The following is a 27,418-nucleotide window of genomic DNA, read 5'->3' on the forward strand; positions in this document are numbered from 1 at the left end:
TTTGAAGGAACATAAAAATTGCTTTTACCATGTGACTGTGAAGAATTAACTGCACCTTCCCAATAAAAATTTAATCGTTACTTTTATAACATTAAAGTAATTAAAATCATTTACAAAGACAATATCAATTGAGACTCATCCAGTTATAACTAATCCATTATAAACAAATAGCAATCTTAAAATTTCAGAATAAGTATCATTAAACTGAATTCGAATATAGGAAGCTCATTGGCTATGCTATAACAAATAGATGAAAACTAAAATGGATTTTACACTCTAGGGATATATAAGTGTTAAACATTCTAATTTCTTATACAGATAACAGAAAGCTTCATTTCATTATTGTAAGCTCCCAAAATTTATGCTTATTTTTTCTACTTCTGTCAATTTCTTGACACATTTAACACAAGCATGGAAATCTTTTCTGTAAATTGAGGGTGTGCACCCCGCACATGTAGTGAAGGATACTGGCCAAGTGACATATGTCTCATATTGTTTGAGTTTCCGATCTATTCTTTGCTTCAGACCCCCATACAAGTTTATTCTTTTCTCAAGCAACCTGTGAATTTGCAGTATCTTTTTTGGCTTTTACAGAGTTGGGGCTTTCAGTGGCTCTGATCGTTTTACAATAAGCTCTCCTGTAGCCATTTGGTTGCTGAGTTCTCAGCTTTCTCCATTTTTCAGTTGTCCACAGCCTGGTCTATGCTCTTGAAGGCCTGACTTATCATTTCTTTTTCTTTTTTCAAACCTATCCCTGACTCCAAAATACTGAATACGTTCCTTCCACTGGGCTTTATTTAAAGATTGTTTCTGACAAGATGCCCCTTCATTCTTCGATTTATCTTTTCTGGAGAGTTTTTTTCCACCCCGCTTCCGCTTCCCAGGCTTGAGGTCAGGGTTTCATGTTTGGAATGCTTTTTATGCAATTCTTGAAATTTATTCCACATCTTTAAGGGAATGCCAGAAAGGCACACTTTGTGTGCATTTACATGTGGCTCTGTTTCAGTTTTTGGTCTATCTAAGAGAAATCTGAGATTTGTTTCTCTCATTATCTGACCTTGCTCTTCCTGTGAGTTCAGGCCTCATCGGCAGAGTTCAATGCAACATCACGTAGGCCAGGAGGAAGCAGCCCACGCCCTGTCTTTTCCTGAAGTTCAAGTCTTTAAGAGAGTAGCTCTTAGAAAGGTACACCTTCTCCTGCTGGCTGCACACCTGGAAGCCTGCAGGTTCTGGGGCAGAGCCTCACTATAATCCCAATGTGGGAAGAATCCCCTCCTGGGCATAACACTCAACGGCCAGGTCCCAGGTAGGATTTCTAGCCTGTTGACATTTTCATGCACTGTAAGTGTTTTCCAGGATTCACTGATTATAAACATAGTCCATTTTCTCAATGGGAAGCATCCTTACCCCCTCACTTTGGTGGGACAGAAAACCCCTTTCCCACCAAAGAGCTTGGGAAGGTGCCGAGCTGCCCCTTCCAAGGAAAATATGGGCCTGGATGGGGTCTTCTCTGGCCTAATCTGCCCGTGCTGGGCCTCCTGGCAGATCCTCTGGAACTGTCACCAGGAGCCCAAGCCCATATTTAATTTTGTGTTAGGCTTTACGGGCAATGGATCTTTGTTAGGACTCCTCAACTCTCTCTGCCCATTGTAGTGAGAGATCTCATTGCAATCGATTTGAGTTTGGGTTCCAATAAACTTTTATTTATAGAAACAGTTGGCGGGCCTGGGTTTGGCCCATAGGCCCTAGTTTGCCCACCCCTGGTTTAAGATGTGGTTTTCAATAAATTAGGTTAATAAGTTATTTTGTCTCCCATGTTGCTTTAACATAGTACCAAGCAAATGCATAAAGTACATTGATTTTGTTGAATATACTCTGATGTACTTTGAACGTTCTTTGTTCAGTGATGAAGAGTTATTTCCAATGGCTGAATAATAATTATAACTACTTTTTCTGGTAATGCTTCAATGAAGTTCTCAGAAAATACATAAGGGATCGTCTATGTGTTGTATTTGTAAATATTTAATTTACAGTTAAAAACTGGAGATTTGATTTTAGTAAATGAAAAGTTTTGATAAGTGCCTTTGGAGTGTATAGTCTAAGCGAAACTGAAAGGTTTTCCTAAACCAAACTGTGACCGAGAAGAATGTTTTTAAAAAGCTTTAAAAAAATTAGTTTTGCTTCAGGTAATGTGAATATAGCCAAAATATCTCTCTGTTTATAGACAAGTGGCTTAATGTTTGAAGTATTATTCATCTCGTCAGTCTCCTGGGTGTGTGTTGAGTAGACGATGTTTTTTCAGTGTAGTTTCAAAACGCAGGATGGTTTATCATAAGAAAAAAATGCAGGATGTGTGTGGTCTTGGCTTGACTTAGAGTCACAGGTTACTGACTGTTAAATGTCATACGGAAATGTTTAAATCACACCGAGGTCTTCCCTGTAGCCGCCTAACCTCTTGTATCCTTACTGTCAGTCAGCCTTTGTCCCACCAAGATGGAAGAGCTTCGGTCATGGTGCTCAACGCTTGGCTTCTTGGTCCAGTGACCTGCTTCCTCCCGGAGCTTTCCACTCTGTCCCCTGGAACAATTTTATGGTGAACACTCCAACATTTACCCCTCCCCTAAACCTTCTCTTTACCTCTTTGCCTTAAGAGAAAGCCAGTCCTCCTTTTTTCCTGTTGCCTTCTCCAGTGGAGTTTGCCATCTCTTGCCCACCTCAGGGCTGGAAGAAGTGGCCACTTCCAGAGAGTTAGCCTGAAATGTTCACACAGCAGTATCTATGTCTTAGACCAGTCGGTTAGACTGTCCAATATCCTTCTTCCTCACTGCTTGCTGACCTCTGACCTCTCACTTGCTCCTTTTTATTCAGTGAAGACTTGAGCACCTGACTCATGCATCCCTTCTGCTCTGACCTGCCATCACCCTGGGTAACACAGTGTAGACCGGAAGGGTGCATCAGGTTCTCTCACTTCCCAATCCACGATATCCTTTCCTACTCCAGCCACTTTCTTTGACGCCCTAATCCTGGATTTAGTTATTTCCTGGAAGGGCTGCACTTTTGCATTATTAAATCCCAGCATCTGGGCTTCCCTCGTGGCGCAGTGGTTGAGAGTCCGCCTGCCGTTGTAGGGGACACGGGTTCGTGCCCCAGTCCGGGAAGATCCCACATGCCGCGGAGCGGCTGGGCCCATGAGCCATGGCCGCTGAGCCTGCGCGTCCGGAGCCTGTGCTCTGCAACGGGAGAGGCCACAACAGTGAGGGGCCCACGTACTGCCAAAAAAAAAAAAAAAAAAAAAATCGCATCATCTTACTCTACAGCTTACTCAGCAGCTTCAACTAAACATGCTTAGTCAAAACCCCTTTACTTTCTTTCTTCTTACCAGCTGCCTGTCTCTACTTCCCTCCCTGCTTAGTGTAGTCTGCACGGTCTAACACTAAGCCACTTTCTTGAGATTGTCTTCAAACTGGCTCTCTTGTCCTCTCACATCTACCTCGGAAAACCCAACTGCTGACGGCCTGCTCAGGTAGTCTTGATCTGCACGAACTCCAGGTTGCCCCGACCCTACTTGTGTGGAGCGGGTCCCAACAGATCCCAGCTAGTTTCAGAATCCTTGGTCTACTCAGTGTCTCTTAATTAAGAGGTTATTTACCCAGGACCTGCAGGAGGGCTGCAGTTCCCTCAATTCTTTTCTAGTTATCTCGGGATCCTTCACGCATGTGTACAGCTATTCATGTTCCTTCTGGGTTATCCAGTCCAGTTTTAGCTCTTTCAACCTGAAGCATCACTTCATACCAGTTATCAGATGGCTCTGCCATCTCCCACAGCGTCTTCCTGGAGGTTTAACTCCAGGAAGATTTAACTCATTCCATCAAGACTTTTGTAGAAGGCAGATAAGACCAGTCACCTTCAGTCTTTTTTTATTTTATTTTTTTCAACATCTTTATTGGAGTATAATTGCTTTTCAATGGTGTGTTAGTTTCGGCTTTATAACAAAGTGAATCAGTTATACATATACATATGTTCCCATATCTCTTCCCTCTTGCGTCTCCCTCCCTCCCACCCTCCCTATCCCACCCCTCCAGGCGGTCACAAAGCACGGAGCTGATCTCCCTGTGCTATGCGGCTGCTTCCCACTAGCTATCTGTTTTACGTTTGCTAGTGTATATATGTCCATGCCTCTCTCTCGCTTTGTCACAGCTTACCCTTCCCCCTCCCCATATCCTCAAGTCCATTCTCTAGTAGGTCTGTGTCTTTATTCCCGTCTTACCCCTAGGTTCTTCTTGACATTTTTTTTTCTTAAATTCCATATATATGTGTTAGCATACGGTATTTGTCTTTCTCTTTCTGACTTACTTCACTCACCTTCAGTCTTATTTCGACTTTAGACTTTGACTGGATGCAATTCAGAAGCATCTTGCCTTGTGTAGACAAGCTAGAGTTCGTAAGGCACCGTGCATATACTCTTGTGTAACTTAGTCTGCTCATTTTGAGGATTAAGAGTATGTTGTTATAGAAGCTGTAACTTGGCTTGATTTCTCACGTTGAGATGTGGGGAAGTGGCATGGAAGTGTATGGTTCTCCCCAGTCCACGACTCTCGTGATCATTTTGGGTCAAGTGTGTGGGTAGGTGTGTGACCCAGCCTTTTGTTGTAATGCAGTTACCACAGTGGCCTGGAGCATCAGCTTAGGGTTCAAAAAATAACAGCATTCGTGGCATAAACGGTGATCATTGTCACCAGTGAAAGCCCTTATTAAACAACCACATTTTGAAAACTGTCCAAATGTAGTTGAATAACGAATGCAGGCGGTTTTAAGTCTTTTTGTTCTGCACTGACATTTGTTCTATTATTAGCCTCTTTCTGGAATATGGCTTTCGTGGTGTGGCCATTAAGGAATTCATCAAAATTTCATGTGGCCTGCATGGGTCTCCATTGTCTGTGGCTGCCATCTGGCTCTGCTTTAGGTACAGCGATCATTATTTCATGCGGCACTCAGGGTCCCCGTCCCTGCCGATACCCAATCCGTTTTCCTTCTCCTCCGGCTTTTCTGTCTTCTGACTTCATTCTCTGTTCCAGGATGTAGGACGTCTGTCATTATTCTCTGTTAGGGGAGGAAAATATTAGTTCACGCTGGTTTTCGGCTTTTCCTTTTCCCCCAAGATATTAGTTAGGGCTTTCATTTGCTGCCAGAACCTCTCAGGTGTTTTTCCCCAGTGTAGGTACCATCTGTCTGATCCAGGACTCTTGTTCCTGGATCACGGCCTGAGAGGTAGGGAGGCTGGTTTGCTCTCCCATCCCCTCCCGCTTTCCACTGCTGCCTTTTCTTTTTCCTGAGCTGTGTTCTTTTAGTCTCTGAATCTGAATTAAACCCTCTCTGTATATCTCACACAGCAGTTTCTCTTTTTCTCCTTTTGGCCTTTAGGAGAAGTGAGTTAAGATATTTTTTTTTCTTACAGATGTTTGTTGTTGTGTATGTTACGCAGTGGGGGAGGGCAGGAGAAGATGTGTAACCTTGACGGAGGTTCCTGAGCTCCAGAAAGTTTCAGCGTAGGACAGAAGAGCAGACACGGCCACTTGATGGTGACATAAGGCAGAACGGGGTATCTACTGAACTAGTGGCTCAGAAAATCCGTCTCACAGAAGATGTAGAGGGAGAAGGACTCTTTTGGGGGCAGTGGTGTTCGGGGAAAACAGTGGAGGGGTACACTTTGAGATGTTGAGATGGAGGGGTGGGTGAAGGCCCTGGAGGATACTGATTGCTTGTGTTTACACAGAATCAAGGAGTCACATGTGAGAATCCAGGGGTGAAAGACCTGGAGGGAGGGAGGGAAGCCTTACCCTAAGGACAAATGGACCTTTGGAAGATTTTGAGCAGTGGTTTTTGATTTTTAAGGAATGATAGGTAGCCTTTGAAGTACAGAGTAGAAAAGGGAGATTAAGGCAAGGTGATCAGTAGGTTGTTGAAATGTCACATCTGCCAGAGGAGAAGCCGAGAACTGGGGTGGAGAGAATGACGTGGATTTGGAGGGACAGGAAGGTTCATGCTCGTGTTTTGAGTCTGGGCAGCTGGGAGGGTGTTGGTATCATAATTTCAGTAGAGAAGTGGGGTGTGGCGGTTCAGTCCTGGGTGAGAGGGTGAGGCGTGTCTTACATGTGGGCTCTGTGGTGATGTCTGGGTGCTCAAGAGGAGATGCTCAGCGGGGAGGTGTGAATATGAGGCTGGAGGGGCGCTTCGGGGGAAGGACAAGGGTTGCAAGTTCAGGGCTACCTGCTTGGCGTTTGTAATTGAATGAGCAGAGTTTAGAAGGTGGAGGGAGGCCACTGAGCAGGTGAACTGAAGAATTTGGAGGGCGTGGTTGGCAGGTTAAGCTTCACAGTTTGGAGGAGGGTGAGGTAATTACCCTGGAGAAGTTTTCCGGACTAACCCATACCCTCCTGCCTTGCACACATTCTGTCACACCCGGCTGCCCTCTGCCAGGGATCCTTCTCGGTTTTGCCTGAACATTCAGACGCATCTTTAGTTTGTTGTGCTTGGTCGCCTGCCGGTATTATCTCCCTTTTAAAGCATAGTTCTAGGCTCGGAGAGCAGAATCCACGTATAAACCTAAGCCTCATAGAACCCGGATCTGTGAGCTGCCCTGATGCTTTACTGGATGAGAGAGAAATCATCCACGGTCCTGAGAGGAATCTTAGAAATCTCACCCATACGTTCGAACATTTTTTATAACAGGAGTTTACTTTCTGCAAAAATGCAGATCATTCCACATTGGAGAATTTTATTATGGTAGAAAGTTGTTCCATGTAGTTGGGTCCCAGGTCTACCATTTGAACAGACTGTATATCTTAACGTGCAAATTTTTCTACAGAAGTCTCAAAATCTATTGCGTGTTTCAAAATCAATTTGGTAGAAACACATCAAAAGCTCTTATAGAATGAATAAAGGAGACAGATTAGTGGTGTTTATATTAATTTTTTTCAGCCGTATTGAGGTATAATTGACAAATCAAACTGTAAGATATTTCTCTTTTTTGTTTTCATCAAATGTTGCTTGGTGATATGTTCTTAAGCTATTTTGTTGAATTTTAAAAAAAATGTAGTTGGATCTAGCCGTGAAAACTAGGAAACAGTAATTCCCTAACTGAGGTATTAAACTGTGGCTTATACCTCTGCAGTACCAGGAACTTGCCAGTAGGCGGTAGCAGAGAGCAGGAACTGATTTCCTGTTTGGTTTCCTTCGATTTCCAATAAAGAACCAAAGAAAGCATTTAGAGTTGTGAGCTGTAGTGATGATTTACTCCAAACTCTTTTTCTTATAAGGAAATCAAGACTCACAGAACTCTAGATACCTAACACTAAAACAGTGTTTATCGGAGACCATTCTTAGCAAAACTCCGTAAGGGTACTTCTGGAAAAGTTGAACTTCAGGTGTCTGTCTAGGCTGTTTGAATCAGGCTCGCTTAGAGAAAGGCCTGGGACCTGTATTGTTTTACAGGCGCCATAAGTGATTCTTTTACACGCTAAATTCTGAGTCAACGAGTGAGAGTCCTTCCTACAGGGCAGGATTTATGCTGGGCCTTCAGAATGCAATGAAAATCCCAGTGGATTTTCAAACTGACATGTCTGCGGGGCCAGCCAGGTGGTGAGCTGGGGCGAGGAAGGGTGGGTGTAGCAGATGGGAGGGTAGGGTCTGTGGCTCTCTGCAGAGCGTGTTCTCCCCGGGGCCGCCCATCACTACCTCAGGGCAGCCAGTTGTGGCTTTTGAGGTAATGCATGCCCAGCGTTGGCAGACCATTTCTTTTTTTATTATTTTTTTTTTTTGCGGTACACGGGCCTCTCATCGCTGTGGCCTCTCCCGTTGCGGAGCACAGGCTCCGGACGCGCAGGCTCAGCGGCCATGGCTCACGGGCCCAGCCGCTCCGCGGCATGTGGGATCTTCCCGGACCGGGACACAAACCCGTGTCCCCTGCATCGGCAGGCGGACTCTCAACCACTGCACCACCAGGGAAGCCCACCATTTCTTTTTTTAAAGAGAAGCTGGTAATCCAGATCTTTGCTTCTTCTTGCCCAACATTGTGCGTGGGCCAAACAAAACGTGTTCAGGTTGGAGTCAACCTGTTGGCAGTGACAGCCCCTTCAAGGACTTAGGCCAGTAGGGGAGCCACGAAGGTGAGTACACATGTGCCTGCGGTGATGTGAATGTCACGGGCAGCCAGGAGTTGAAGGCGCAGAGGGGGAAGAGGGAGCCCTCAGCACTGCATGAGGGGGTCAGGCACACGTCCTGACATTGAGCTCTCAAGGTCTGCGGTATATATATATATTTTTTTTGGCGGGGGGGAAACAGTCTCATCCATTTGTATGGGCAGAGTCTTCCTTCTGTTATCCTAAGATGGAACATTCATATCAATCTTTTCACATGTCACTATACCAGGATACCGTTGTCCCTTGGTATCTGTGGGGGAATTGGTTCCAGGACCTCTTGGGGACACCAAAATCCGGGGATGCTCATGTCCCTCAAATAAAATGCCCTAGTGCAGTCGGCCCTCCGTATTCGTGGGTTCCACATTCCCAACACTCAGTACAGAGGGCCGACTGTGGTGCTGAAGAAGTTACTCTCAGTCCTTCCGTTTTTATAGTCTTGAAACAAAATTAAAATTATTACTAAATTAAATTATTACTAACATTATTACTAAAAACTAAAATTATTACTCAGCCAAGGATATTTTAAACTAATAATTAGACGTGTTATGGAGCCCTGAGCAATATCTACTTTTGAGATAAATAATCTGGAAACTTTGTTGGTCTATTAAGGCCCTAGAAAGAACCTAGGGGAAACTTTGTTCCTACAAGTCATTTGAGGAAACTGATTTCTGAACCATTCTGTTGTGGGGATGGAGCTAATTTGGAGGTGCTATGGCCCTCTGTGTCCCCTCTTACCTGTGTTTTCTGTTTTGAAACCATATACGTAAAGTGAGCTATAAAAAAAGGCCATAACTGCACTTGAGAAAACTTAGGGTTGTAGAATTGTTTAGAGATAATGCAAAGATGACACATTTAAAAGTAAAAAGATAGATGCAAATACATAAAAGGAAATATCATGATTAAAACATTTCTGTATGTGAGGTAGTGGGCTGGAAGTTTCACTTTGCAAATTTAGACCTATTCCTATGAAATTATAAATAAGTTATTTAGGGGGATAGGCGTTTAGGAGATAGTAAACAAATTACTTTAATAGCTTAACATATATTGAACTTCCTTTGTGTATGGGGTATGAGATGGTATTGAATGCCTTTTAAAAAGTCTTCTTGGGGCTTCCCTGGTGGCGCAGTGGTTGGGAGTCTGCCTGCCGATGCAGGGGACACGGGTTCGTGCCCCAGTCCGGGAAGATCCCGTGTGCCGCGGAGCGGCTGGGCCCGTGAGCCATGGCCGCTGAGCCTGCGCGTCTGGAGCCTGTGCTCCGCAATGGGAGAGGCCACAACAGTGAGAGGCCCGTGTACTGCAAAAAAAAAAAAAAAAAGTCTTCTTTACTGAACTTGAATAAAATGCACACATTTTTAAGTGTGCAATTCGTTGAGCTTTTTTAGAACATGTTTATTGAGATATAATTCACAAACCATGCAGTTCACCCTTTGAAGTGTACAGTTCATTGGGCTTTAGTGTATTCGCAGGATTGTGCAACCCTCACCCCAGCCTAATTTCAAAACGTTTTCGTCACGCCCGAAGACACCCTATACCCATTAGCACTCACCCACTCTTCCCTTCCCTTTGTCCCTGGCAACCACTAATCTACCCTCTGTTGCTATGGTTTTGCCTTCTCCGGGCATGTCACAGAAATGAATCATAATATGTAGTCTTCTGTGCCTGGTTTCTTTCACTTAGCCTCATGTTTTCTAGGTTTGTCCGTGATGTAGATGTATCAGTACTTCATTCCATTTTATGGCTGAATGATATTCCACTGTATGGTTATGCCATCTTCTGTTTATTCCTTCATCAGTTGATGGATTGATGGGTTATTTTCAGGTTTTTGGCTAACACAAGTAATACTGCTATGAAAACTCATATACAAGTTTTTGTGTGAACATGTGTTTTTATTTCTCTTGGGCATGTACCTAGGAATAGGAGTGCAATTATCTCTTTGCTTCCTAGAAATTCACTGTTGAATGGAAGGAAGGCTGACGACTGTGTACCGGAAGGACGACATTGTTAGCTTGCAGTAGGAATCCATCAAGAATCATTTAGGCAGCTCCTGTGTCACAGGTCGCCTCAAGTTCGTCCCATAATGCCAAACTTACACTGGAGAGTAAAGCATATCCTAGGGGTGTGACTATCCATTTGAAGTTCATGTAAAATAAGTAGTGACTGTCACCTGTAATACAGATACACTATTTCCCACAATGAATGTTTCCCACAGTGATGACTCTCATAGTAATTCACCGGGAGGTAAGCAGGTTAATTGTTGAGACTTGCTAACGTGTGTGTGTGACATTTCTGCGCAAAACAATGATGTCTCTTGAGAACCAATGATTATATTAAGCATTTGGACTCTACTTAAACTGTCCTGATAATGGATATTCACGTCTACATGTGCCTTGTGCGCTATTTGTTTAAAAAAACTCCTTGATCGAGGAGCAAACAATAATTTATGCGCTAGACTAGGCTTTTGGTGGACTTTTTTTTCCTTTGCAGTATTTTACCTGTTGTCTGCAGCAGCATAAATTTGGAGTCTGAACTTGTATTTATAGACAACATGTACTTTATACTTTATTCTTTAGAAGTAGTTTTGGGATCCTTAGCAGAACAAAGTATAGCTGTAGAGCTCGAGCACATTTTCGTGTGTGATGTTTCTGGTGAATTTAACTAGCTGCCAATAGGGTTCAGGTTGTTTTGGATTTCGTATCTAGATGAAACCTGGTACGTAAATTGTCAGCCCTGGAGCACATCGTGCTTCCCTGGGTTTTATGTAGTTCTTTCCAGTTGTGGCTTATTAATAGTTGTGGTTCAGCAAAAATAATCGGAGACTCTAAGCTAAAAGTTGGTATCAGGAAGTGGCCACTTCTTCTGGACCAGAAATTATGTTTAAACTCATTCTTTCCCCCCCCGCACCCCGCCAAAATATCTGAGTGTAGCTGGCATTTGGCCTAATGATGATTAAGAATTTGGAGGGTTTATAAAGACAGTTGGCTTTTAATTATCCAGAACACACTGGGAGCTGTGTACTTTGCTGTTAGTCTTCCCTTCCCGGCTGCGTGAAGACTTGGGAGCCTTCCCAAGAGAAGGGGAAGTGGGGAGGTGTAATTTACACTAGCCGCTAAGACCAAGGGCTTACCATGGGCAGTGGGGTAGAAAATGTTTAGATTTTTGACCACTATGAGACTTTCGGATTCCATTTAGAGTTCAGTGATCTGTGCAATTCTAATACCACGATTTTGGAAGACTGTGCGTTGGCTTTGGGTTTGCTATCAAGTGATATTAGCATTGGCAAAAATAGTCCTGGTATATGCCGGGATATTATGTAGTGCAATGCCAAGTCTTAAGAGAGGCCAGTGACTTGAGAATTATGTCACTTAAAGCAATGCTGAGTATACAATATAAGTTAACGGAGAACATGCTGTAATTCAGAGGCTTAACCACATTTTAGAGAGATGCCTAGGCTTAAAATGCCATTTTGACCACATATTTCAAAACAGGGTTATTAGACTTTTAAAGAGGAATTTCCAAGAATTGCTTCATCTTTTTATATTCCTAGTGCCAAGCACCATGCCAGGTACATGCATAGCAATTGCCATTACATGATTTTTGAATGAGTGAATAACCAAATACTTTCTTAGTATCTTAGTTAAAATTAAGAAAGATTATTTAAATGGAAAATTGAATTCTAATGTATTCTTCGGTCTGGAAAAAATGTATGTAGCAAATCAGTTGTGAAATGCTCTCAACTGAGGTTTTCATCTAAGAATATTCCCTTTTAAAAAGGTATATCACTAGAGTGATATGTTTCCATAGACTCTTGTATGTGTTTGTTCTTGAGCTAGTGACAAAACTAGGGTGAGTGATTTTGGGGAACTGAGGCAGGTTCTTCTTCTAAAACACAACCAATCTCCACCCTCCCTACCCCCCCATACACTTGAAATTTAACCAGCAGTTTTGCTCTTTTTGGGGTCTTGTTCTTTCTTGCTTCAAATACTTGTAGTGCAAATATTCATCAGAAGAGTAATTAGATTTAACATAAGTGACAAGTATGTGTAAGCCGCATTTCAACCAATGAGAAGTTGGGTAAGACAGTCCTGCACTTGAGAGTATGCAGAATAGGCTGGGATGGCTGGGAATAGGTTCCTAATTACATTGTCAAGTTCACTCAGTGCTTCCATAGACACTCTCACTGGATGCTCACTGCCTGTTATGTAGGGACTGACCTAGGTCTCAGCTCAAGCAAGCATAGTTTTACTCAGTTTCCTCATGTCTAGATGGGGTAAGAGTGTCCACCACACAGAGTTGCTGTGAAGATTAAGGGAGATCGTGCACGAAGTAAACAGAGTAAGGGTTAGCTGTCAATCCTGGAACCCCTTTTCTAGCTGAGAAGACTGAGGCCTGGGGAAATTGGGAGACTTCATTATACAAAGGAGTCTGAGACTCCATCTCCGCTTCTCTGACTTCAAATTTTTATTAGTTTAAAAAGGCCACTACCGGGACTCCCAGGTATCGAAACTAACCTTATGGTTACCAAAGGAGATACGTCGGGGGTAGGGTGGGGGGAGAGCTTGGGATGAACATACACACACTACTATGTATAAAATAGATAACCAACAAAGACCTACTGTATATACAGGGAACTCTACTCAATATTCTGCAAAAAATATCTGAAAAAGAATGCATACATGTATTCAATATATGTATACTGAATCACTTTGCTGTACACCTGAAACTAACACAACATTGTAAATCAACTATACTCCAATAAAATTAAAAAAAAATAAGATTAAAGGGATAGAGCCCCACCCTTTTTGGAAGAATTGGTTTCTCTAAAATTGTGAATAACGTTTTCAGTAATTTTACTCTGGGCAAGGAAAGAGCTAGAAGGTAGACTTTTTATATGTAAACTATGTTTAGTTTTTACCTAATATTTTCGACTGTGTGCCACAGTCCTTGCATTATAGGTTTTTAGTATGTGTGACCAATGAGATTTGTCAAAGTTATTGACTCTTGAATAATGTATACGTCTCATGGAATTCATCATAAAAATTGGACCTGTTTTGCGGCATCATGGGATGCTGCAAAAAAATGAAGTTTGATGGAAGAAAGGAGAGAAGGGTGTTTTTAATTCTTTGGTGGCTTCTTAGAGACTGAAAACACGACAGCTCCTTGACGTGTGCCGGCCTCGGGGGGAGTCTCTCTGTGGAAACCATGGCCTATAAGGGCTCTCTCGTTGGAAGGTGGGATATACTAGGTTATGTTTCTGAATGAAAATGTTAAAGCAGACCCATGGTTTGTGAATTGCTTCGTGATTTGGTTCCTGTGTTCCCCAGTGCTTTCTGAGGGTAAATATTCCTTGGGGTTTTTTTTTTTTGGCATGACTTTGGTTGAAGTGATTGGCATGATGATCTCCTGTGTGTATCTTAAATGTCCTGATGTAGTAGCTGATCAATCAATTAGTAACTTAATTTGGAATCAACTGTGAGCCCAGTTGAAGCTCATCATCTAGTTTTTTGGCAGCAAACATCCCTTTCCCTCTTTTTTTTTTTTTTTTTTTTTTTTTTTGCGATACGCGGGCCTCTCACTGTTGTGGCTTCTCCTGTTGCGGAGCACAGGCTCCAGACGCGCAGGCTCAGCGGCCATGGCTCAAGGGCCCAGCCACTCTGTGGCATGTGGGATCTTCCCAGACCGGGGCACGAACCTGTGTCCCCTGCATCAGCAGGCGGACTCCCAACCACTGCGCCACCAGGGAAGCCCCCTTTCCCTCTTTTAAAACAAGCTCAAATGGGCACTGTGTTTTTGCACTGTGATTCACACAGAAGTATGGTGGAGAGTGCTTTGGGGATTCTAAACATCTTTTAAATGGCTGCTTAAAAGGAACTGAAAAATTTAAACGAGATGAGGGCCTGCTGACTTGCATTAGTGAGTGTTTTGCTGATAACAGTCTGGTATAAAGTGGTCTTTGAAAAGTTCCCAGAATGTTTGGGGTTTAGGTCATGTGGTTTCTTGGCCAGAATTGGAGCTGAGATGTGAAGTTTTAGAGAAACTTGTTGCTTAGATTGGTGGGAAATCTCCAGTGAGAGGATTTAAATAAAGCTGTGAACCAAACAGTAAAGGGTATGAAGATAATTCCCATTGATATATTAAGTTAATATATTTCATAACAAAAGAAATGGGTTTTTTTGAAATTTGCCAACTTGGCACTTATTGAGGGTGTATTTGGTTGGTAGGTATTTTATTCCACAACGTATGCCCTTTGAAAGCTTTGTATCAAGGGCTTCTTTGGAGGCTACAGGTGGTAGGACGGGTTTGACGGCAGTGTTTGTGCGGTGTGTACTTTTGGCGCGCTGCTCCGCCCTTAACATGCTCAGGGGGAGTAATTATAATTTCACAGGAAGCATCTCACCCAAGAACCTCACACTTGGCCCTGTTGCTTCTTAGCTTCTTTCCAACAAGATGGCTGCTCAGCACGCAGGGACACATGGCTGGAAGATGCAGTGGCCTCGACTACAGTATGTAGTCTTTTTTTTTTTTCCTTTTCTTTTTGAAGATATCAAATATTTTCACATATCATTTGTGGGCTGTGAAGTAGATATGGCAAATACTTCTTTCCCTTTGAAAATCAGGGGACTGAGCAGTAACTTAATAGAAGTGTGTAGAGTGAGATGGGTCTAGGATCAAACCCCAGATGAAATCTGATGTACGTCTTAGGTCATTTCAAGTGGTACTGATTTTATTCAACTGCATTAGGAAAATATGGAAAGGGACAAGGAAGAGGGAAGAAAACAAGTTTTTACAGAAGGCAAGGTGTGGCCGTTTGACGACATAGTGATTACTCCTGTTTGTGTTGACTTTTGATAACACAGTGGGAAACACGTGGTCTCTATTTAGTTCCTGTGAATCACAGCCTCATTACATAAAATGTATCACACCTCAAATAGCTTGCTAATGAGTGAGGTTGAAAATTATTGAAAATCACAATGAGTAATTGTTAGATTAGAACTACCAAACAATTTTTCTTTCAAAATTCTGGAATTTCTTTTAGCATACTGAATTCTTCAAATACGGATGCATTCACATTTTAAAGTATGATTTCATGTTTTTGAACAAAACAGCCTTCACTCTATTTTGAGGTCCTTTCTAGATATCTATAATTTTTTTTTTTTTTTTTACAGTTTCCAGGATATAGAAGGTAGTCTAGTGGAGTTTTATAATGTAACTCAGTTTCTTCCTTTTAAGTGAAAGATGTTACTTCTGGCAACATGGACTTTCTCTTTGCTAAGATGAAACTTTTATTTTCATTCTACCGAGGGATAGTAATAGCTAATTGTGCTAACATTTGTGAATGCTTTTTCTGAATCAGGCAAGTGCTGAGGGCTTCATATGCAGTATCCCATTTAATACTCTGTGCAGCCCTGTGACGTAGGTACTACATCTCTGTTGCATCCCTGAGAAAACAAAGAGGTTAAGCACCCTGTCCAGGGTTATAGGTAGGAAATAGGGGGGCAGGGATTCACAGGCTTTAGAGTCCCGCCCTGGCCTCACCTGGCCATGGTAGGTGCCGTGCTCTGTGTTGCTGTGTGTTTCTTAAGGAACGTGGCCCAGGCAGCTGCTATAGACTGAAAATCCCTGCTATGAATTTATGTTCTCTTTTTAGTTTAAAACTCTTGGGAAAACTCTTTTGTTAATTTCTTAGGAGAGGTCTTAGATGAGTTTATATGGATATATAAATTGCTAATTAAAATTTTTAGTTTACAGTGATCAGATGGTTTTCCTTGTTGAGCTTGAGGTAGATAGTATATACAGTATGAACATTTTGTAATGTTCAGGAAAATGTCAAGAGAAATGCTGAAACCATTAACAAATGAGTTTTCATTTTATTAGCATTTAGAATGCCACTTTATCACACATACACACATACACACACAGAGTCATTATGTGTTAAGACACAAGTCTGTTTTTTTTCAGGAACATTGAAAAAAAGTTAATTCAACATTTTTTATTTACAGAGTTACCTTTTTAATACCCTTAACAATGGAGGATTATTTTTGAAGGCACATTGCATGGTAAAATACATTAATTTAAATTAAAAAAGTCTAAACACAGATGGAAGACAACTTAATTTTTTTTTTTAGTTTAGAAACACTTTGTGTCCGATGCATTTGGAACATTCTTTTACTGAGTGCTTGTAAAATGCTGTAGGTTTTTGGTATCTGTTCCATGTGGATGATTCTATAACTTTCTAGAAAGTTAAACTTTCTGAACCTCAACCTTCTTACTAGTGAAAGGGGGAAGAATAAGGATTATTAAACTTGAGGATGTGTGCATTTCATAGATGAGAAAAATTACCTACATGAAAACTGGTGTCCTTTTCTTCCTTTATCCTTTAAATGTAGGAGACACAGGAAATTGACCTAAATCTGATGGAATCTTCTTTTGAATGTTTTTAAAAATATATTAATTTATATATCTATTGCACAAGAAACACCTGTGGTTACTACAGAATATACATAAGCAAAAAAATACTAAAATTAGCTATAATTCTACCACTTAGAAATAATTACTGTTAATATATTTATTCTATATTTATTTATATAATGCATACTTATATATGCATATTTATATAATGCATAGAGTTATAGAAATTGGGATCATACTCCATGTACTTTTTGACAAATTGCTTTATAATTAATATGTTCAGTATTCTCTACAAGTGATAAATCTACTTTTCTGACATGAATTGTAATTTCATGAAGTTTTCTGTTTTATGGTTATATTATAATTTATCTGAGTTCTTATTGTTGAGCATTCAGGGTGTTTTAAGTTGTTGCTATTATGTGTAATGCTGTGAAGCAGTTCTTCTACTGATGTCTCTGAGTTCTTGTCCTGTTGACTTAATATAAATTCCTAGATCTGCACATAGTGTGCCCAAGAGAATGTGTGTTTAAGGTGTCAGACACGGGCTTCCCTGGTGGCGCAGTGGTTGAGAGTCCGCCTGCCGATGCAGGGGACATGGGTTCGTGCCCCGGTCCGGGAAGATCCCACATGCCGCGGAGCAGCTGGGCCCGTGAGCCATGGCCGCTGAGCCTGCGCGTCCGGAGCCTGTGCTCTGCAACGGGAGAGGCCACAACAGTGAGAGGCCTGCGTACCGGAAAAAAAAAAGAGATGTCAGACACATTTTACAAATTGCCTTCAGCAATGGTGGTGTCATTTTATATTATCTTCAATAGTGTACAGAGCATGCCAGATTCCCATGTCTTCAAAATATAGACTATCATTTAAGAATCTGTTTAGTTTTTACATTCTGTCTTTGTAAATACAGTATAAATGGAGTCTGGTTTTATATCATCATTATTTATATTTTGATAAGTGTATATGTACAAGAGTGCATTCATATTTTGACATATGGAGGGAGGTGGTCTGAAATCCGCTGCATACGATGATTTTGCCTTTCTGTAGTCTTTTTGGAGAAATGAACCATTCTGGATAGTTGGGTTTTCTAAATATCTCTCTATTCCATTATTTCTACTTTGTTAATATTCTGAATCTAACTCAGCTTTTTTGTCTGTATGGTGCAGAGGTATTCTTTTTTTTTTAACTTAAAAATATTTATTTATTTTTGGCTGTGTTGAGTCTTCGTTGCTGCGCGTGGGCTTTCTCTAGTTGCAGCGAGCGGGGGCTACTCTTCGTTGCTGTGGGCAGGCTTCTCATTGTGGTGGCTTCTGTTGCAGAGCACGGGCTCTAGGCACACGGGCTTAAGTAGTCGTGGCACACAGGCTCAGTAGTTGTGGCTCATTGGCTCTAGAGCGCAGGCTCAGTAGTTGTGGCGCCTGGGCTTAGTTGCTCCGTGGCATGTGCAACTAAGCAGCCCTTAGTTGCTCCAGGGCTGTAACCCATGTCCCCTGCATTGGCAGGTAGATTCTCAACCACTGTGCCACCAGGGACGTCCCCAGAGGTGTTCTTTTGAGGGCTAATTATTGCGATGTGTTGTCAGCGTGTTACTTGAAGGTTGATGTGTGTATTGAGGTTAAGCATATACCTCTGTGAGCTACCGTCAGGTACTTGATTGCACTGCATCTTGGCCATTATAAGCTAATAAGTAGGTGATATTTACCCTGTTTCAGATGAGCAGACTGGGATTCATGGAAGCTATTCAACTTGCTTAAGGTCACACAGCTACTAGATAATGAAAGTGGGATTTGAATATATTTTTGTCTGACTTGCACCCTTTCTCCTTCCATTTTGTCACTTGCTACACTGCCTCTCGACTGGCCCATCCAGTGCTGTTGACTGTCACTCTTCACTGCTCTCCATGTGTCTGTGGGGTCACAGTCCTTCTTCCTTCTAACTCACTGCTTCTAATCTACCTTAATTTGGGAACGTAATCCCTAGATTGTTTCAGTGGTGAGTAATTGAGTATTGGTGGCTCTGAGTGGCTTTCCTAATGACTAGAGAGAATGGGCTTTGACATCTGCTTTGGCCGTTCCTGGGACTTTTTCATGCTTTTTAGCTTTGGGTAGGAGTTCCCAGATAAATGAGATGCTACTGTGTTTTCATTAGCTGGGATTAGTGCTCACCTTGAGTTTGTTTTGGATTTATTTGGGGAAAATTCAAGAGAGTTTGTGCTGCATAGGTTACCTGGGATAATACATGGGCCACTCAAGGTTATCCCTGAAGGAATATACCATTCCATTTGGATATGTTTTATTGAACTCTTAAACTCTGTGTTTTACTTACGTGGCTGTGAGCTCCTTGCATTTTTTTTTTTTAGATCTACACCCAGTATCCAAGTAAGTGCACGTAACGGAGACACTCAGCAAATGTTTAATTCATGCTGCAACATAGCCCTTCTGTAGATTAATGACCTTTGTAGGAAAGGATCTGCTACTTCTTCCTGCTTTTGAGTGTGTCACCTCCTGACACAGGTTCCTGTCCCTGTTTATAGAACCAGCTTATGAGAAACCAACTTTAATTCTAGAGATAGCCATTGTTTTGTCAGTTACCCATTATTATGTGTACCTATGGCACTGTTGGGTGTTGTGGAAAAGATGCAGAAGACATACAGGGACTCTAGGTGGACGGTAAAGGTCACAGTGGTGAGTAAGGACAGCAGGAGCTTTGTCGCTCACCTAGGGTTTAAGATTAGTGACTTCCCAATCAGGTTTCCGAGATCAGATTTCTCCCTGAAGTGGCAGGTGGGGCAAGGCCTCTGCTTATGGGTGGTGGGTCCATCTCTAGGGCGGCTGCTGTCCCAGCTGTTGTGGTACACCTGCCCACACCCTTGGCTGGGGACTCAGTCCCAGGGTATTCCTGGAGCACCTTTTCCCTACGTGGCCTCCATTTTCTCTGCTACTCTTGTCCCTATGGAATCCCCTTTCCTCCCAACCACTCCACCCTCAGAAGACAGAGGAAGACAGAACTGGTAGACATTTTTTCAGCAGTTTCACTAAGAACATTGGTGGCGGTAACCGAAGATGGGCTGTTCATATGTAAAAGCCTTAAGTGGGGAAGTGTCTGTTTAGAGTATGTCCCATCTTCCCTCTCTGTCTTTTGTCTCTCAATGTCAGGATTTAATCTTTTTCTTCCTATTGCAGTAAATAGCTCTTTACACAAGTCAGGGCCATTTCATGAATACGTTTAAGGAGAGTCATGCCCTCTGCTATTTAGCTTTGTAATGAAACTTGAGGAATTTAAGGGTGGAATTGAAATTAATGATGTGCGTATACAGTTGGTATTTCAAGTTTATATCTTAGTCTGGTTTTATTTACTCTTAGTAGACTAGATTGCCCATAGGGCTTCTTTTTTAAATAGAAAATATGCTCGAAATTAAGCTTCTAACATTTGTTTACCCTCCATAAAATGGTTGTGTCATAGAAACCACTTGTTGTGGTTTTTTCTGTTTATATTTGTTCATACGAAAATGGTTAACCTTTCTCTTTATAACATAGAACAGTGCATAGAATTTCCTGTATGGAACAACTTTTGGTGATACAGGCATGTTCTCTAAGTATGATATTAGATGCATGTTAATTAATCTGATACTGGATTTGACTTGTGTATAATCCCTGATTTAGAGAAAACTAATACCCAAATATGTCTTTCAGGCAGTGACAGAGAAGAATTTTGAGACAAAGGATTTTCGAGCCTCCCTGGAGAATGGCGTTCTGTTGTGTGAGTAAGTATTTAAAGCATTAAAAAAATAATTCAAAAGCAAAGGGACACGTGTGCGTGTGTGCGCGTGTGTGTGCGCGTGCCTGTTATGAGGTGTCTTCATCCACCCCCACCCCACATGGCCACCATAGTCACTGATATGTCTTCTTGGTAACAAGTGAGATTTGATCCCTGCAAATTGACACCCTGACAGTACCAGACAGTAGGAAGGGGTTATCGGTCTCTGTATCTAAAGATAACATTGGTGAAATATATATTATTTTAAATTAGTAAACAAGAAAGATTCTGTTATTGATTGATGGGCCAGTAGGGGTGGGTGGTTGAGAAGCAAGCCCTATCGCATAGCACCGGCTCTCACTTGCTGTGGATATTCTAATGTGTGGAGTTGCCTGGTTTAGAAGTTAATATAAAGCTTGTTTCCTTCATCAGTAAACAGTGATGATTGTAGAACAAATTTAGGCTGTAGCAAATATTTCTTTGAACCTTTAAGTGGAGTCATTACATTACCACAAAATCAATTTGAGTCACAGGCCAGCCATTCATTCAATTAATATGATATTACTGAGAATCACATCTGAGGCTTTGGTTATCCTAAGTCAAATAGGCTTGTGCCACGATTGATGGTGTGGGACCTACAGTGTATGTTTAGTGTGATGTTTTGTTCCCCGCTGGATGCAGAGTACAGTTAGCCGGGTGGTGACCTTTGGGGGTGAGGGGCAGACAGTCTGTGGAACAGAAGAATGCAGTCCTGGGTGAGGGTCCGGGTTGCAGACGTGAGCAAATAAAGTATAAGAATGTACTTGTGTATGTACCCACATTTTTGAAACCACTTAAGTATTCCAATCTAGACACTTATCACATAAGTATTTATGGAATCTGTCCACAAGCAAGCCCTGGGAGTGTATGTGCTCATACTTAGATGATTTTGATTATCCTTTTAAAGGAAGGTTGTTTGCAGCAAAGATCCGGAGTCAGAAGGCTTAGGTTTGATTCCTTGCTTCATACTTTTGGACATTTGAGCAAGTGACTTAACATCTGAGCCTTATTTTCTCATCTGTAAAGTGGAGATCAGGGTATCTGATCTGCCTAATTCACAAAGGTGCAAAGTTCTATAATACATATATTAAGGTTTCCATAAACTATCAAACTTTGTATGAATACAAGTTGTTGCTAGGAAGACGGCCATGAAGATAAGTCTTTATCTCATCAGTTCTGTTGATAGGTGTTCACACTTCTTTGTCTTAGAGCAGTGTTATTAAGTCGAATCATATGAAGTGTTGATATTCAACCACGTGTGACCTACAGAAATGTCAATTTCATGTGATTCTACCTAATGTGTAGTAGGACAGGCATATGAATAAGGGTCACAAGTAAAGTTTAAGGGATGTTTCTTGTCCTTTTCTGATGCCACGTTCAGAGTTGTTGTTGCCAAATAGTGTTTAAACTAATATTAGTAGGTCACGTGGCTAGCTCAATTGGTCACTGATAGGAAATTATCTTGGTTTGCAAATTATATGTTTTATATATTCTAATGTGTTCAGAAGATGGAGGGAAAAATGGCTGTTAGACACATGTGATCTGAAAAGAACCTTAGCTATGAGTGTAGACTATTTAGAGCTTTGCTGCAAATAACTTTGATGTCAGTTTTAAGTCCCATAAGTCAGGATAGGAGTTAGGTGGGCTTATGTAGGCAGTGGGCCTGTGGAGCACAGAGTTGTTTTTAGACATATGAAAGCATGCAACCCAAATAGGTGATCTTTTTAAGAACTCACTTTGTGGTTATATAGTTCCAGTGATGAACTATTACTCAAAATAGTTTTAGGGATCCCCCTTTTGGGGACATAGCCTCCATAACTAGGTCATTAAACATACTTGAGAGTGACACTTAGTGTTTTATTTAAAACGCAATTTATGCAGCAGCCTAAATTGCTTGAGGTGATTTCCAAAAACTATATCCAACCTGCGTATATTGTTACCAGTGAGGATATTCAGAGTTGATAAAAAACTGTTTTGATCACAGGCAGTACTGTTAGATTAAATATTATAAGTTCTACCTTAATGGTCACAGCAAACATTTAGATGCATGTTTAGAGATATATTAGTTTTTTAAAAATGTCATTTAAATTCACAACTTCCAGAATCATCATTCTTAGATTGTTTCCTTATTGAAATAACACCAATTTGGGGTTTTATGCATTACCAGCTAAGTCTCATCAATCTATTTAGTACCCAGTATTCTTTATGTTTTAAATTTATTTATCTTTGGCTATGTTGGGTCTTTGTTGCTGCGCGTGGACTTTCTCTAGCTGCGGTGAGCGGGGGCTACTCTTGGTTGCGGTGCGCGGGCTTCTTGTTGCAGAGCACAGGCTCTAGGCGCATGGGCTTCAGTAGTTGTGGCATGCAGGCTCAGTAGTTGTGGTTCACAGGCTCTAAAGCGCAGGCTCAGTAGTTGTGGCGCACGGGCTTAGTTGCTCCGCAGCATGTGGGATCTTCCCGGACCAGGGCTTGAACCCGTGTCCTCTGCATTGGCAGGCGAATTCTTAACCACTGCACCACCAGGGAAGCCCACCCAGTATTCTTTGAATGAATGTTTCCCAAAGGTAGTGTCAGTAAATACTAAGCTGTGGTAATCAGTAATTTTAGTTTATGATGGGATCCCAAAGTACCCCATGATGCTTGTATTAAAATAATCTCTTAATGGTGAATTGCGTTATTTTTAGCCACTGGTTAATGAAGGCATTTTAATCTAATAGATGTAGTGTTGGAAAAAAGTCCAGGTAACTATATTCTGTGTAAATTTATAGCTAAAGAAAAGCCTAGCTAGTTGGTCTACAAAATGATGAAGCATCATTGTTTGATCACATATGCCTGAGTAGTTATTATGTCTAAGAGGAAAGCAAAACCTGCTGTTCAGAAGCCTGGTATTGTATACCCTGACTTTTAAATTAGTGGTAAATATAGTAAGCTGTCTGTCTTTGAGAATATTTTGCCCATCTGAGATCTCAAGTTTTAGCTGAATTATGACTTAAAAATAAATTCAGATTTTTAAAATATTCTATAGGAAAAGGCTGACTTCTCTTTGGTTCACTGCCAGAAAAATGACCAATTCTTGTGAAATATAGGGTCTGCTTATTGCCTTTTAAAAGTCTCTAGGCATCCTAGTTCATTATCACCATTAAACAGTTTTCTTATTATTTTATTTAGTAATTTCAGCAGTCTTTTATGCTTTAGTAGGAGTTTATCCTTTTTGAACTGGCATTCTGGAATATCGAAGTCAAGAGTTGGAGGAAATGAGCTCATTATAGCTTTTCCCCAACTGGCACTGTACTGACATTTCAGATAGTTTAAATTGGGTGTAAACTCTGCACTGAGGTTTCAGACAAGATACACATCTGAATAATGAGGGTAGTTATGTGCATTTATTGCCTTTTAATCTGAAGTTAGTATCTTCTGTAAATCATTTTAGTATCATTTAGTTTGATTGACTGGGGGATCCAATCAATTGAGGGCTAAAGAATACTCCCCCAGTTAAAGTCTGTTGTAGTAATTATTTTACTGTATACCTTAGACATGCAGTCTCTCTTGGCTTTATTAAACAGAGAAATGTGAACGAAATCTAATTTGTTTTTTTCTTTCTAATTAGTAAAAGGATTGACAGGGGTCTATAAGGTGATTTCAACTCCTTGTTATAATTTTCTATGAATTTTATTAATAGTATTCATTCATCTGTCTCCTATCTTCAGTGTTTATTAGGGTTCCTGAAGACTCCCTTACTATATATTTAAAAATATAAGAGATTTGCCACTACATAAGTATCTGCAGTCCTCCCTTGCTCTGTGGTTCTGCAGAATTATATCTCTTTAAATATATTTAGTTGGAGCATATCCAGCTAGTGATTAGTAATTTCATAGTTACTCATCTTGTGATAGCAATCTTGGAAATATTTAAATGGAAACATTGTTTATTATCTTTATGAAGTAAGAAGATGTATTTGAAGGTAATCTTATTGGGTGTGTCTCTGGTTAGTCAGTCAGTACTTCCCATCCCTGGAATAATGCCAAGTCTTTGCTCTGTCCCGAGTCAGCCATGCAGACTTTTATGCCTTTTTGAACTCACAGCTCACATTTTTGAGGAAACTTTTCTCACGCTGGCACCAGGCCTTCCTTTCCATGGCTTGCAGCTTGGAAAGAGTGGAGCAAATAAACATTCACCTACTGGTTTGAGAAAACCTGTTTCTATTTATATCTGCTATGTGAATACTGTACTGTCTTCCTGAAACGACTGTAGTATTTTGTTAAAGGTGCATTCAAAAAAAGAAAAAAATTATTAAAAAATACTCCTGTTAATTTACTGTGGGATACTCGAGTGATTGTTTTAAGACATCAGACAAGATAGAGACCTTGCCATTTCTCATTCATGCGAGAGGGCTCTGTCCTTTGTTAGGACACTAACTTTGTTAGGACACTCACACACTGAGTGACAGCGACATCAGTGGATTCTTGGGGCTTCTATGCAGAGCTCCATGTAAAGCTCAGAGGTCCTTCTGTAAGGATGAAGGCTTTTTTCTTAGAGCTCTTACTGGTTTTGAATTTCCTGAGGACAGGTGCGTTCATACAGCTCACCAGCACTATCAATTGACCCTGATCCCATATTATAGCCATTTAAAATTTAAGTAATAAGAACTATTTTTCTTCACTTAAAGTGGTACAGACTTTGAAGTTTCTATATTATTTGATAATCCAGTAGTTTGCAAAGATGCATGTGTTCAAGTTCATAAAGATAATTAAAAATTTTAAAACTGCTTTCTCTTCATGGCAGTGTTTTATGGTTGCCATCTGTATGCTGTCTTTTTAAGCTTCACAGTCAATTTTTTCTGTAATTTTATGTCCACATATAGCAAAACGTCATTTTCTTAAAAGTAGTTTTTCAAGTTGAAGGTCAGCTTGGCAAACATCAATTAAAAAATTCACTTCTGTAATGGTAGTCATGTTATACAGACTCATTGCAAATTTTGCAGAAATTTTTTTTACATTGTGGCCTCAGACTTGAAGGTAGAAAGCTTTGGTCCTGTCTCATGAACTTGCATGTACCATCTTCAGGGCTTTCTCATCCTAAATATAAATTACTAAGAGAAGGGCACACAACATTTCAGTGCTAGGGTCTCTGAGGAAAAAAAAATGAGAATGGTGTTCTACTAAAAATAAGTAGGAGTAATGTATATGCTAAATGTGTGTAATATAAACAATTTATATTAAAGTTGATCAGAAAAAAGTTATTTTTGAAGTAGTTTCTTGATGTCATGAAGGCTCTCAGGTAGGTAATGGAAAACCACGTATTGGCCAGGAAATGGTGAAAGTATAGGAATTCTAGGCGGTGCAACGAGAAGTATTAAGAAAGGGAAATGAATATTGCAAAAAGGACAAATATATAATGATATCACATCAATTAAAAGTAGAGTAATTGCCTTATATGAGAGACTTAATCTCTAGAATTTTTACTTACCAACAATCATCAGTCAGAAAGTCAGATGAGATCTAAGGGATAAAGGCAATAGTGGAAAAATTTAGAACACAGTTTACTGTTTACTTTAGAGAAATGTGTGAGACTTTTATTTTGTATGTTGAAATGTAATGGTAAACTATATGACTTAAGAAATGGAATGAAAAACTGTATTTCCAATAGTTGTCAATTTGTTTATAATTTTAAGCCAATACCCATGTTAAATCTAGTCAGACTTTTCTTAGAATAAATAGGATTTTAACATTCATAGGGAAGAATAAACAGGTGAGAAAAGGAAAAATCCTAAAACTAAAAATTTCTGTGGAATGATACTGTCTCGGTATTAGAACAAATGACAGACTTGAGAAAGCACAGTAATTAAAAAATTATGGATTGCTTTATAAATGTACATATTAATGTAATTGGGAAGTCCAAAATACATTCTTATGCATAGGAAGTTGTGATAAAGGACAGATGAGAGAATGGAGAAGAGATGAGGCACTCGATTATTTGTATTGGGGTACATAATTGGCTAAGAAAATTAACTTACAAACTCAGCATATACCACAACTCAACATCAAAAAAAAAACAACCGGGCTTCCCTGGTGGTACAGTGGTTGAGAGTCTGCCTGCCGATGCAGGGGCCGCGGGTTCGTGCCCCGGTCCGGGAAGATCCCACATGCCACGGAGCGGCTGGGCCCGTGAGCCATGGCCGCTGAGCCTGCGTGTTCGGAGCCTGTGCTCCACAGCGGGAGAGGCCACAACAGTGAGAGGCCCGCGTACCGCAAAGAAACAAAACAAACAAACAAACAAAAACAACAACCTGATAAAAAAAAATGGACAAAGGACCTGAATAGACATTTTTCCAAAGAAGACACGCAGATGACCAATAGACATATGCTCAACATCACTAATCATCAGCGAAATGCAAATCAAAATCTCAGTGAGATACTATCTCACACCTGTCAGAATGACTGTTATCAAAAAGACAACAAATAACAAGCGTTGGCGAGGATGTGGAGAAAAGGGAACCCTCGTGCACTGTTGGAGGGAATGTAAATTGGTGCAGCCACTATGGAGAACAGTATGGAGCTTCCTCAAAAAATTAAGAATAGAATTACCATTTAATCCAGTAATTCCACTTCTGGTCATTTTCCCCAAGAAAACGAAAACACTAATTCAAAAAGATATGTGCACCCCTAAGTTCATTGCATCATTATTTACAGTAGCCAAGATATGGAAGCAACCTAAGCACCCATTGAGAGATGAAGGGATGAAGAGGAGGTGGTATATATGCTCAGTGGAATATGACTCTGCCATAAAAAGAATGAAATCTTGCCATTTGTGACAACATAGGTGGACTTAGAGGGTATTATGCTAAGTGAAATGTCAGGCAGAGAAAGACAAATACCATGATTCACTTAAATATGGAATCTAAAAACGAAAACAAGTGAACACATACAAAAAAAACAGAAACACAGTCATAGAGAACAAATAGGTGGTTGCCAGAGCAGGGGGATGGGCAATAAGTGAAATAGATGAGAGAGATTAAGAGGTACAGA

General features: G+C 40.8%; 1 protein-coding gene across 45 annotated transcripts in view; it reads left to right on the forward strand.

Annotated features, from left to right (window-relative positions):
* The window catches only part of LMO7 (LIM domain 7), a 201,503-nt gene that overhangs the window by 46,158 nt on the left and 127,927 nt on the right, over positions 1-27,418 (forward strand). For 42 of the 45 annotated variants that reach the window (XM_032611074.1, XM_032611073.1, XM_032611051.1 and 39 more), the window contains one exon: positions 20,291-20,361. In XM_032611074.1, coding sequence (XP_032466965.1) covers positions 20,291-20,361 — 71 coding nt within the window. Of the gene's footprint in view, positions 1-14,580; positions 14,699-20,162; positions 20,185-20,290; positions 20,362-27,418 lie in introns of those variants that run through there. The other 3 variants (XM_032611061.1, XM_032611100.1, XM_032611099.1) reach the window with 3 other exon arrangements.

Source organism: Phocoena sinus, chromosome 18 (assembly GCF_008692025.1).
Source record: "Phocoena sinus isolate mPhoSin1 chromosome 18, mPhoSin1.pri, whole genome shotgun sequence".
Taxonomy (NCBI): Eukaryota; Metazoa; Chordata; class Mammalia; order Artiodactyla; family Phocoenidae; genus Phocoena; species Phocoena sinus.